Genomic DNA, 13,602 nt, shown 5'->3' with positions numbered 1-13,602 from the left:
CATCTTTACCATTGAGGGTGATGGGAAAATACCGGCATTGGAGTTACTCTCCATATTTACCAAATGTGAGAGATTGTCACAAAAAGAGGTAACCAAAAAAAAAAAAAAGCTGATGAAACAACTTGAGAAATTTAATTGAATAACATAAGGATCTTTTGGCATTCAACAAAGACATCTAAAGGAATTAAACACCTATTAACAAAAGAGAAAGGTTAATCACCAGCAACTGTTTTCCTTCCAGTAGACTGTCAACAAAGATCCACCCTTCTTAGGAAGGCGCATGTGCCCTCAGTGCCAAGTCAAACACTGTAGATTTTAGAAAGCAACAATACCTGGGGGGCTGCATGCACTCCCAACTCCACCTCAGCCCCTTTCCACTTAATCAGAATTCAATGGAAAAAGAGGAGATGTCAGGAAGGCAGGTGGGTAGTATGAATTTATGCTAGGAATCTACTCAAAGAATAAGCATACCTTGAATGCCAGCCTTTTTCTTCTTCAAGTATTGTGCCTATAGTGTCTACATTCAAGAGCAGCTACCAGCAACAACCCATTTGTTGGGTTGAGGATTTGCTGGTATGAGGATTAGCAATTACACAAAGATGGCAGAACAGCACTCCCAAACTGAGCACCAGAGCTAGCGACCAGGACAAGCTATTGATGCTGAGATTAAAGATATGAACTGAATTTTGGGTTACTACCTTAGATATCTTTGTGAAACCGTGATTCCAGCTGCTTTGGATGCACTAAAATTAAGTCCCAAAACAGCACTGGCTCACAAATAAGTGAGAAAAAAAATGACCTAGTCCATTTAAAAAATGTATTAATGATAGACAGTGTGGTGACATCTTTGCTGTTTCTTTAAATCTTTACCAGGAAGCCAGGCAGAAGAGGGGCTAAAGAAAGTTTTAGGCAGAAGTCCTGAAGTGAAGAAGACCAACAGACAGGCAGGAAAATTATTTTTAGGGATAATATTGTCTTCCTTATTCTAATAGTGTATCTTGTTCAGTGCTCGTGACTCTTTCTGTGATTCTTTACTACTGTCTCATGAAAGAATGTGCACAGATTGAAAATCTTTGCACTGGAGCTGATATGGCTGCCAGACGAACTTACAAAATCCTTGTGTTTTCAGATGATATGGCTGCCAGATGGACTTTGGCAGTACTCCAGAATAATTCAGGGTGCTTTAGTGGCAACAAATAGTTCAAACGTAGAAAGGCCGTGGAAGCAAAGAGATGACAGTGCTCATTAGAGCACAAGGAAAAATTTCTTCCACTTGAAGTCATAAGTCTCTTGCTCTGATGGCTCCAAGTGAGATGTGCTAAACTTCCTGGGAAGAGCCCAAATGGGAAATTGACAACAGGCCATGACCCAGTCCACTCAGTAGAAATACAGAATCTGGATAAAGAGCCCGCATCACCCTAATATCAGAGTATCATGACTTTGGCCATGTGGCAGACCTAGCAAGTCTGAGATCGAGAATCAGTGAACCACGTGGAAACTATTTATACTGAGCAGTGAATTTCTGGCTCAGATAAGATCTCAACATGTTGTTCATCTTCCTGGAAAATGGCAGAGTTGGGACAGGATGACGCACTCACCATTTGCAGAACCTGACATCCCCCCACCAGTGTGGCTGTCCAGGAAGATGTGCATCAGCCTGTTCCTCATTTAAACAAAGAAAGCATTACAAGATAGCTGAATTGCTCTTGCCTATTTTTATATTATACTATATTTATTATTAATTATTAATGTATTAATATATTTATTATGATGATATTTAATCTCTTCAGATTTACATCATGACTGTGAGCCCCATCCTTTATAACCATTACAATGACAGACAATGGGTAGGAGGATTGGAGGCATACTTGGGTAATTGTCTACCACATTAGAAATTCTTGACTGTTTCAGCGTGTGATCATGTTAGAGTCATGAAAGGACTTGAACCAATCATTGAGGTAGGGATAAGTGTGAATATACAAACCTCTTAAGTGAGCTGAAAGTATAGCTAAGCAATTAGAAAAAATGCTTGGAGCTGCTTAGAGTCCAAAGGAGAGAACTCTGTACTAGCAGTTATCCTCACCCATACAGAACCTCTGGAATTTGTGCCATATCAACTTGATAGATATATTTTAAAAGATACTGTTTAAACTGAGAGCCCCAAACCAGCCTTGTGGCTTTACAGAGGGGAATGCAGAATTTGAACCTTCAGGTACACATCCTCACCTTTCTTAAAGCTAGTGGGGGATGCAACCCTCATTTGGTTTTAGGGGCGGGGGGAAGCTGGAATAAATGAATAATGGGAATAGCACAAGAGGAACAGTTGAAGAAGGGAAGTTACTATGTCTCTCAGTATTTTGGCAGCAGTGGGATACCTGAAAAGAGATGGGGAAGGAAGGGTCAGAAAGCTTCTATAGAATGCAGATAAGACAGTTACCTTTTCCGTAACTGGTATTCTTCGAGATGTGTTGTTCATGTCTATTCCACAGTAGGTGTGCGTGCTCGCCACATGCACCGGTGCCAGAAGTTTTTCCCCTAGCAGTACCCGTAGGGGAGCATCCCAGTGACCCCTGGAGTGGCACCTCCATGGTGCGGTATAATAGGTGCAGCGCGCTCCTCCCACCCTCAGTTCCTTCTTGCCAGACAACTCTGACAAAGGTGAAGGAGGGCGGGATGTGGAATAGATATAAGCAACACGTTTCAAAGAACACCAGTTACAGAAAAGGTAACTGTCTTTTCTTCTTCGAGTGATTGCTCTTGTGTATTCCACAGTAGGTGATTCCAAGCTATATCTGTTGGAGGTGGGTAGGAGTTCATAAATTGTCGGGACGGAGCACAGTCCTGCCGAACCCGGCGTCCTCCCTGGTTTGGAAGACGATTGCATAATGCGAGGTGAAAGTGTGAACTGAAGACCACATAGCAGCTCTACAAATGTCCTGAATGGGGTCATGGGCCAAAAAGGCAGTCGACAAGGCCTGCGCCGAGTAGAGTGCGCCTTCACAATTGGTGGCGGGGGGATTCCCGCCAGGCCATAACAGGTACAGATGCACGAGGTGATCCAGTTGGAGAGCCACTGAGTGGAGATTGGCCAGGGAGACCATGTGGAACTTGTGCTTCATCATGTACTAGTTCAGGCCTCGCAGGTCCAAGATGAGCCTGAGCCCCACTTTGGTCTTCGGCATAAGGAAATAGTCGTAGTAGTACCCCTTGCCTTTGAACTCCCCCAGTACCATTTCCACTGCTCCTAGGCCCAGGAGCCACTCCACCTTCTGCTCGAGCAGGAGCCTCAGAAGGACTATCGGCCTCCCTCTCCAGACCTCCGAGGAAGGAGACGGTGGGACATACATCCTCGGCACCATGCCCAGAGACCGACCAGGTGGTAGACCCTCCAGTGCCACCCAGAAGGGACGGGGTGGGGGGTGGTTGGGCGGGGAGGAAGTGAACTCGAGGGTGTAGCCCTGGGAGATGGTGTTGAGGACCCATCAGTCTGAGGTCAGCCACGACCACTCCGGGAGGAAAGCACACAACTGATTGGAGAGGGGAAGCTTTATTGAGGGTGGATCCCTGATGAGAACTGGCAGGGCGCCCCTGGGCGTCCCATCAAAATCACCTTTTCCCCGCTTGCTTGCCCTTGGAGGACCCAGGCTGGAGGGCAGGCCGAGACTGCCTCTGTGAGTGCCTCTTATAGTCCCGCAAATTCTTATAAGCAGTCTCATATTTTGAATGGGTGGCCCGAGCGGGAGTCTGCTGTGGCTTGAACTTAGGTTTAGCCGGATATGGAACATAGAGACCCAGAGTCTGGAGAGTCTTGCAGGAGTCTTTCAGGACATGCAGCTTTGTATTGGTTTGCTCCACAAACAGAGCTTTGTCATCAAACAGGAGGTCCTGCAGGGAGGTCTGCACCTCACTGGACAGCCCAGAGAGCAGGAGCCATGACGCCCTTCTCATGGACACCGCGGAGGCTGTGGACCACGCGGCCGTGTCCGCTGCATCCGAAGCTGCCTGCATGGTTGCCCTGGCAGCCGCAGTGCCCTGCTCCTTCCTGTCTTGCTCTTGGAGGGAGTTCTCGAACTTGGGATGGGAGCCCCACAGATTGAACTCATACCGGCCCAGGAGAGCTTGGTGGTTTGCCACCCATAACTGAAAGCTCAAGGATGAATAAATTATTCTTCAAAATGAGTCCAGCCTCCTTGAATCTTTCTTTTTCGGGGTAGGAGCTGGATGGCCCTGCCGTTCCTTGTGGTTGACTGAATCGACCACCAGAGAATTAGGAGCAGGGTGGGTGTATAAGTATTCGAAGTACTTGTGTTCTGCTCTCTTAAAGATGGAGGCCAGTGAGGCTGGGGTTTGCCACAGGGCATTTGAAATTTTCGCCACTCCTTCATGGAGAGGCAAGACCACCCTGCCCGGTGCCGAGGAGGACAATACATTAAACAGGGAGTCCGAGGGCTCCTCCATCTCCTCTGCTTGGAGGTGGAGGCTTGATGCCACCCTTTTTAAGAGTTCTTGGCGGGCCCTAAAGTCCTCCTGTGGGACGAAGGGAGGAGGGGCTGTAATCATCTCATCCAGGGAGGGTGAGGAGGCCAGCATGGTACTTTGTGTGTCCACTGGCACCGGAGAGTCCACCATCTCGTTCGTCTCCGGGCATAGTGCCAAGGATGTATGTCCCACTGACTCCTTCCTCAGAGGTCTGGAGAGGGAGGCTGATGGTCCTTCTGAGGCTCCGGCCACTGAACGAGCCCCCACTGGGGGCTACATTGGGGGTCATGGGGCCCACTGCTACCATTGGGCCGGACATGGGGCCCAGTGCCACTTCACCTGCTGTGGCACCAGCAGAGCTGGCTATTTGGCCTAGCTGGCCTGGCCCATTGATGGATGACTACAAAGGGAGGCCAGGCTGACATATGACCTGCCGCTGTCCCTGGATCAGGAGGATTGGCGGCACCAGGAGCGATGCCAACCACAGGACCGCGATTCCGACATGGAGGACCGGTACCGTTGCTAACAGCTGCTCCGCGATCGGCTCTGGTGGGTGGACCTGCGACAGTGAGACGACGGCGATCGATGCCCGGGGCTGCGGAGGCGGTGACATGGTGGGGTCCTGGAGTGGGACGCTGGACAGGAATGACATCAACATTCATGCTGTGATCGGCTGCAATAGCCCCTCCGAGACGAGGACCTTTGGCATTGTCTGCCTCGGTCCCATCGGTGTTCGCTCCTCGAGGTGGAGCAGTGCCGAGTGTCTCGGTCAGACGGAACCCAACCAGACAGTCTGGTGGGCATCGAGGGCGATCCATGTGAACTTTGCCCTGAATGGTCGCTGGGCAGCGAACAGTGTTGGGAACGTTGCCTTGACTGAGACCGGTACCGAGCCGGGGGTGACTGCAGAAATCCCAGTGGCGGCTTGCCTCTGGAGTGAGGGGCCAACATCAGCGGTGCTCCTGGTACCAGCATGGACATAACATCCCAGGCAGCCTGAAGGGCCTCCGGTGTGGAGGGCATCCGAACATCCGGGGAGGCCTGCTCCAAATGGGTCGGGCTACTCCGCTCGACTTGAGTCGGAGGCCTAGAGACCGGTGGGGATTGAGGACTGCCTGACATGGGTCTAGCCTCTGTCCTGGGTTTATTCCGGTGCCGCAGTGCCGAAGGGTCACTGCGCACCGACACCATGGTGCCCGGTGCCAACTCGGAGTGGCACACAAGAGCTGGGGTCAGCGTTGACTCCATCAGAATAACCCAGAGCCTAATGTCCCTTTCTCTCTTTGTCTGAAGCTTAAACAACCTGCAAATCTTGCAGCAATCGCTGAGATGGTTTTCCCCAAAACAGTGTAGACAGTCTATATGCGGATCACTCAGTGGCATAGATCGCCTACAAGTGTTGCACGACTTAAAAACCAGGGCATGGGGCATGCCCCGGGCCAGGCGCTCTAGCTAAACTAAACTAACTACAGGTACCATACACTGAATGAACAAGCAGTTTTGGGCATGAGCTACAGCAAAGCTGGAGCAGAGGAGTTCCAAAGCACCTTCACTGGTGGCATGAAGGAACTGAGGGAGGGGGGAGTGTGCAGCACCCCTTATACCACGCCATGGAGGCGCCACTCCAGGGGTCACTGGGGTGCTCCCCTACGGGTACTGCTAGGGGGAAATCTTCCGGTACCGGTGCACGTGGCGAGCACGCACACCTACTGTGGAATACACATCAGCAATCACTCAAAGAAGAATTAAATATTCTTAGGATCCCATGAGGGCAAAGTAATTCCATTTATTACAACTGAAAAAAAAAAAGATAGTTGGTACCAAAACATACAGTAACCAAGTGAAGTGGAAAGGAGGTTCTCTAGTGCACAAATAATCTGCTCTGTGAATAATAGAGAATTATAGGCACTGACACATGTCCCAGTCTTAAAATGTCAAAATATTGGTGGTGCCTTTTCTTGGACCATTGAAAACTCAAGACTTAATGTCTCTGTTATTCACTCCAACAAGTCCTGAGAGCTGTTGAAGTTTTTTGTGTGTTGGGTTATACAGATGGGTAGCCCACATTCTTATCCAGAACAGGACACAAAGCAAATAGCTGGTCCTGGCAGTCTTCTTCCTCCTATTTTTCATAATCACCATCCTCTTCATCTAAGTACAGGAGGACTCCACAGACATGAGATCTTAAACATACTGGGACGACCTTCAGGTCTTTTAGAAAATCTGAACTAAAAGGCTGCAGGTCTTCCAGGAACTCTAAGAGAATTTTTCTTAGGAGGGTGACCCTTATTTGTGTGTCCCACATAGATCAATTAGGTCAATGAGTATGGTGTTCAAAGGCATAAGGCATAAGCCAAGGAGATGTCAAGAGAGGCACGGGTTAACTTAATGCAGAAACAGTAGATTAAGATCTCCGAAGTAGACGATCCCTTGGAACCGAGAGCCCTCAGAACAAACTTCAAACCCCATCCCTGAAGGCAGCAAATTCAACACCAAGAGCCTTCTGTCCAAGAGTGACCCTTATCTACAACCGACCAGAAGTGCAAGTGCAAAGCACTGCCTTCTTAAATGAAATCCAGATTAATGAAGCCACACTGTAACTTTAATGTAAAGCTATTACTTTGCTGCTTGCTCACTTACTAGTCCGATACATGAAACACAACATTTTTAAAAGGAGTAAGTGTCTAAATAAATTACGAACAGAAAATTCGTAAGATTAAAAGTAGTGGGAAACTTGCAAATGATGAGACAACGTTTTTGTACGTACCATGTTGATTAATGTACTACGGTAATATTTTCCAATTTAATAAACTTACCGGGCTGATAATATTTCAATAAGCTCTTTCCTGTTCTGCACTCGGAGTTTGTTAGTTTTATATCTGGAATCTTTACTAACTTCAAGCAAATTCAGGATCTAAATTAACACAAAAATACAGTGAATAAGAAACACGTTTAGCAGGTAAATGTAAAGACCATTTGTGCAGCCAAACAAATACATAGGTCCCAAGGATACAACAATAAGGACATAAGGTAACCTGCTAAACACTCTTCCTTTTAGTTAACTTTTTAAAAATAAAACAGGAATGAGGAAAGAGAGGATATATTACCTACCCAATGTCATCAGCAAGCTGGGGAAGAGATGGGAAAAGAACTGGAAACCCAAATCCCAGTCCATCACTCTTTCTATTAACAAAAAGAACAGGAGTACGTGTGGCACCTTAAAGACTAACAAATTTATAGGTGCCACACGTACTCCTGTTCTTTTTGCGGATACAGACTAACACGGCTGCTACTCTGAAACCTTTCTATTAACAGTGTCTCTAGGCGCTGATACTATACATTCTAGTACATTACAAAGACTGCATGCAATCGTGGTCAGGGTGGGGGAAACAGTAGAGAGACAGACAGACACATACACATAGCACTGTAAAAAGAGTCAGTTCCTTGGGACCACGCTACACTGAGTTGTGTCACAGGACCACAGAAAAAGATATGCTGATTGTATTTGATAATTCCGGTAGACAGGGGAAATGCTATGTCTAAGTGGGCTTTTTTCCATTTCAGTGTTTTGTATTAGAACGACAATAAAAAGCAAACATATTTTCCTTTGGGGTGTCATTTTTCTTCATTATTATTTAGTGAAGTATTAATGAAGAAAAAGGGTGGGGTAGCCTCATAAAAAGGAAACACACAACTTGTAAAAGTAACACCCACCTAACATCTTGGAAACTTAATAATAATGCACTGACAAAGTGGAATTAGACTGAAAAGGGACTTTTAAAAATGTGGCAACAAGAGTTTGGCAGTTTTATAAGAACATTAATAGGACAGAAGAAGACCATATGGGTTATCAAGACCTACAATATCTGTATTAACCTCAGCATTTGTTTGATAGACAGATGAATAGATCAATGTTAGTTAATGGGCTGATTTGTGTTCCACAAGACAAAATCAAAACAACTCCTGTATCATTATAAAGGGAAAGGGAGAATTCCTAAAAAGAAAAGGATAATATAAGTTCTCTCCGTCTTGCTTACAGAGAGAGAGAGAGAGTTCTAGTTTGCTGATCCTGGTTCCACTTGGCCATTGCAAGCTAGCACCATCTAAACATGGTAAATATTTTCAAAGATGCCTCATATCTACCACCATAACAAAACTGATTCTTGGATGGTGATGCTACCTCTAGATCTGGCCTCTAACTTTTAATCTCTATTAATCTAGATTGGCAGTGACCAAATGTCATTATCATTTGATGACTGTTTAGTTGTGTGTGAGAATCAGGTGTGGTCACAGACCAGCTCTGAGTGAATGACTGTTCATGTGAGTGATAAACACAAGTTCTAGCAGTTATCCTTTTATCTGCAATTCATCCTGTCTTTGGCCATGTCTACACTTTCCGGGGATCGACGCTGCTGTGATCGATGCAGCGGGGGTTGATTTAGCGGGTCTAGTGAAGACCTGCTAAATTGATCGCAGAGTGCTCTCTGGTCGACTCCAGTACTCCACTGGAACGAGAAGAGCAAGGTAAGTCGACAGGAGAGCGTCTACCGTCGACACAGTGCAGTGTAGACACCACAGTAAGTCAACGTAAGCTACATCGACTCCAGCTACATTATTCACTTAGGCCTTGTCTACACTACCACAGTAAGTAGACCTAAGTTATGCTACTCCAGCTACATGAATAACATATCTTAGATCGACTTACTGTGGTGTCTACACCATGCTGCGTCAATGGGAGATGCTCTCCCTTTGACTTACCTTACTCTTCTCATTCCAGTGGAGTATTGGAGTCGACCAGAGAGCGCTCTGCGGTCGATTAAATAGGTCTTCACTAGATCTGCTAAATTGACTCCTGCTGCAGCAATCACAGCAGTGTCGATCCCTGGTAAGCATAGACATGGTCATAGCTGGAGTAGCATAACTTAGGTCAACTTACCCTGGTAGTGTAGACATGGACTTTGTGTGTCGGCCTGCTATTGTTATTTTGTTTATTTCACTGTGATCATTTTAAAGTTAGACTATTCCCCTCACTCCTTAACTTCTCAAGCACACTTGCACTAGAACTGGCCTTCAAAATGCCTAAGAATGGACGTTTGGAGATTATACATTTGGACTATTCATTTCCAAAATGTGTGGATTTTTCTTTTGTTATACATTAGCCCATTCCTGAAATGTGTCTTTGTTTTAGAATTCACATTTAGATCCAAGTAGCCCCACGTTAGAACACATTTTTTTTAATTGTTGATCAATATGAAACATGTTGCTTCTGTGCTTGTGTGTGGAAAATAGAGAAGTTTCACAGAAAGTCTTCAGCAATTAATCAAATATCAAAAGATCTAGCTCAACAAATAATTTGTGGGTTTTCTCCTCTTCTTCTTTAAGATTACTTGTCCAAAAGCATATGGTTCAGGCAGAAAGGCTGTAATCATTTACAGCTCTGGGCTGGCTGCTACATCTCTGTAGTGAATGTCTTCACAGGCAACAGCTTCCGTATGTTCCATATTTTTAGCATTGACCCTTCGTAATAAGGCTCTTTGATACCAGTTCAAATATTTGAATTAATGTTCTCTGTATTTACTGAGGGTCTCTCTTGCAGCTTAAATATTTCGAGCCTTCTGGCAATTAAAGTATTCTTAATTTATCACTTCTTCTCTTTCCCTACGTTTTTTAGTTCCACAAGTAACCTTCATCTTAAAGTGGGCAAACCTTTAAGAGTTTTAACAACATTACATCTGGTTTGAAACTAGGCATTCCTACTGAGCTTCTGGGCATCTTAACTGCTTCAGTCTGTCTCTATAATTATTATTTAAGAGTAGCAATGTTAGTCCTTCTAAATAAGGATATGAAAACTGATTTGGATGAAAAAGCAATGAGAATTGTTGCTCAAAACTGAACCAACATTTTTTCCCCTCGTGTACGGAAAATTTTAATTTTTGCACATCTGTAGCAGTACAGTACTGTGGAGATACTGAAATGTCTTGCATAAGCCTATTCTAATAGTATTTAATGCTTTAAGATGGGATATAAAACCAAGATCTGGACCATTTGTTACAATTGAAGTTCTCATGGCACTTTTCATAAAATTAGAGGAGTAGTAAGCCTGGTTTTCTGGCTCAGTTCCAACAAGGTAATTTACATGATGTTTATCTAAATTCCTCTTACTCTTTAAACTGGTTGAAGTCCTCTTTTTTTGTTTTAATCTTCCTGCATCATTAAACACCTAGAAGTGGGTGGATTGATCCCTGTATTGCCCTTACCTATTTTACAGGGCTGTTGTTAGATTTAAGTAATATAGTACAACCGTGATTTTTCAAAGGTCCCAGCAGACTCCAAAACCTTTGAGTAATTGGGATCTTGACTAATTATGGGAGCTGGCTTAGGTTTGAAGTCTGCAGGCTAGAAGCCTATGTTCAGGGTCTCCAGCGCCTCCTGACTCTGAACACAGACTTCAAAGCCTCCTGAACCAGCTCCCGTATTAGAGAAAGCCATGACAACTTATTCAAGGATGGCCAGCTCCACAGCACTTCAATGTATAATTCTTTAACTGCTGCCATTTCATAATGACAGAGCTCCCCCACTCTCTTGAGATGCAGAGAGTTCCCCTCAAATGCAGCTCCCTTGTCTGGGACAATGGTACTGAGAGAAGTCCCTGCAGTGGTACTGCTGTAGTCACTAGAGCTGGACAAAATTTTTCAGCCAAATAGTTTATTAATTGAAAAATGCAGTTTAAGATCAACCAAATTATTAGTGAATCCCAGTTGAAATTGGTAAGCAGTTTCAGATGAAAAAAATGATTTTTAGCAGCAGAACATTTCATTTCAACACCTTTGAAATGACACATATTGATTTTTATTTATTTTTTAAAAAGCAAAATGCTGATTAAGCACAGCCAAAAGCCAAAAAATGATTACTGAAAATTAAAAAAAGAAAAAAAAAATATTGCTCTCTACAATTTTTTTTCCAATATTTTGTTTTGGTGGGGAGAAAAAATTCCATTTCAGGTTGACCCAAATCAAAAAAATTGAAAGGGGGGGGGGATTTTTCAGTTCAGCAATCAAACCGAAAAATCAATTATTCGCTCAGCTCTATTGGTCACCCTAAACTCTGAAGAGTTGGCTTATTCATGGGGTTTATACATTTTACAGTGATGAAGAGATTACAATGCATAGAGACTTGTGTGCTGAAAACCTGCGGAGCTGGCCAACCCTGGGGAAGTTGACCAGCTGTCTGTGACCAGGAGAACAAACCCAAGCAGGAGGAAACAGTCCACCAGGGAGCAAGGTGTCAGGTTCAGCCACAGTTACCTGGAATTCAAGGGAAATAAGACTCAGTTTTTTAGTACAAGGGGTTTTGGCTACGTGAATTTCAGATAATTATGACTGCTTTGCACTTCGAGATACTTGGACATAAGGTACTATAAAAGTGCAAATTATTAGTCCAATATAGTCAAAGCAGGAAAATAATGGACATCTTGTGACGAAGCTTGATCTAATGAGATTGCCTGCCCAAAAAGGTCTTGGTAAGTTTTAGGATAAGTATCCAAGCTTTTGGATTCACATTCAAATTGAAAGTGGAGAGGTTCAGAAAGCACTAATTTAAAATTGATTAAATTGGTAATATACTTTATGTTTGTGTGGTCATTTATAGTAGGAATGGGGAAACTTGTTGAGCCTAATTTCTAACTCATTTAAACATCATAGGTTCAGAAGTTTGACTCCAACCCAGATGTTACTGGTTTTGCATTCTGCTTATAAAAGACTCAAAAAGAGCAATGAACAAGCAATGACAAAAACAGACTAAAAAAGAAGCAAAGAGAGAGAGCAAAATGACAAACAAATAAGGAGACTGTGAATAAGGGGGAAGGAACACTAGCCAAAATCGGGAAAGCCTGGTTAAAGAATATTTAGATAAATTAGATGTATTCAAGTCAGCTGGATCTGAATGAAATTCACCCTAGGGTACTTGAGGATGAAGCAGTCTCAGAACCATTAGTGATTATCTCCAAGAACTCATAGAGGATGGGTGAGATCCCAGAAGAATGAAGAAGGGAAAACATAATACCTATCTTTTAAAAGGGAACAAAGGGAACCCAGGGAATTATAATCAGTCAGCGTAAATTCAATATCTGGAAAGATAACTGAACATATTATCAAACAATCAATCTGTAAGCACTTCGAGAGTTGTGAGCAACCTGTGGCCTGTGGGTCGCATGGGGCCCATCAGGGTAAGCTGACTGCGGGCCACGAGACATTTTGCGGACGTTGACCGTCAGCATGAATGGCCCCCACAGCTAGCCGTTCCCGGGGGTCAATATCTGCAAAATGTCTTGTCGCCTGCAATCAGCTTGCCCGTGGGCTGCCAGTTGCCCACCACTGACTTAGAGGATAACAGGGTGATAGGTAATAGCCAACATGGATTTCTCAAGAACAAATCATGCCAAACCAAGCTAATTTCTTTCTTTGACAGGGTTACTGTCCAGTGATATACATTGATTGTAGTGAGGCTTTTGATATAGTCCCGTGTGACTTTCTCACAAACAAAGAAAATGTGGAATCCCCGCTATTGGAGGTTTTTTAGGAACAGGATAGACAAACAACTGTCAGCAATGGTCTAGGTATATTTCATCCTGCCTCAATATGGGGAATGGACTAGATGACTTCTTGAGGTCCTGTCTAGCCCTACAATTCTATTATTCTAAAGGAGCAGAGGGGAGAAAAGAGAAAAATTATAATGAAAAACCAAACAGTCTCTATACCACTTATAATCCACCATTTGTGCCAGCTAGATTTTAGTCATGTTTTTCTGTCTTTAACACTATGCCATGGCACAAACTACTCGCTAGATAAAATAACCTTGCTTTCTTTTCTTTTTTTAAAATTTATTTATTGGGGGCAGGGAGTGGGCGGAACTGTGTTTAAAGACAGGTAAAAGGTTTGAGATCTCAAAAGTTAATCTAAGATTCTCCTGGGAACTTTCAATAGAAACAGGAAGTAGAAAATGGGTGCATTTTTCTTAGGCCCAGATTCAGTGAGGTATATGAGCACATGCACAACTTTAAACACATGACTAGTCCCATTGAAGTCACATGCTTAAAGTTAGTTAGGCAAATGCTGAATTACCTTG

General features: G+C 44.1%; 1 protein-coding gene across 12 annotated transcripts in view; it reads right to left on the bottom strand.

Annotated features, from left to right (window-relative positions):
* SUGCT (succinyl-CoA:glutarate-CoA transferase) overlaps nucleotides 1-13,602 on the bottom strand; it is a 658,579-nt gene that overhangs the window by 436,173 nt on the left and 208,804 nt on the right. For 10 of the 12 annotated variants that reach the window (XR_005594438.1, XR_005594442.1, XR_005594440.1 and 7 more), the window contains exon 11: nucleotides 7,296-7,393. Coding sequence is in view for 7 of the 12 variants with exons in the window: in XM_039525907.1 (XP_039381841.1) it covers nucleotides 7,296-7,393 (98 nt within the window). In the remaining 5 variants the exon portion in view is untranslated. Of the gene's footprint in view, nucleotides 1-2,242; nucleotides 2,376-7,295; nucleotides 7,394-11,513; nucleotides 11,784-13,602 lie in introns of those variants that run through there. The other 2 variants (XM_039525906.1, XM_039525908.1) reach the window with 2 other exon arrangements.

This window comes from Mauremys reevesii, linkage group 2 (assembly GCF_016161935.1).
Source record: "Mauremys reevesii isolate NIE-2019 linkage group 2, ASM1616193v1, whole genome shotgun sequence".
In the NCBI taxonomy this organism is placed as follows: Eukaryota; Metazoa; Chordata; order Testudines; family Geoemydidae; genus Mauremys; species Mauremys reevesii.
The sequence above is the reverse complement of the archived record's forward strand: the minus strand, read 5'-3'. Positions and strand labels throughout refer to the sequence as shown.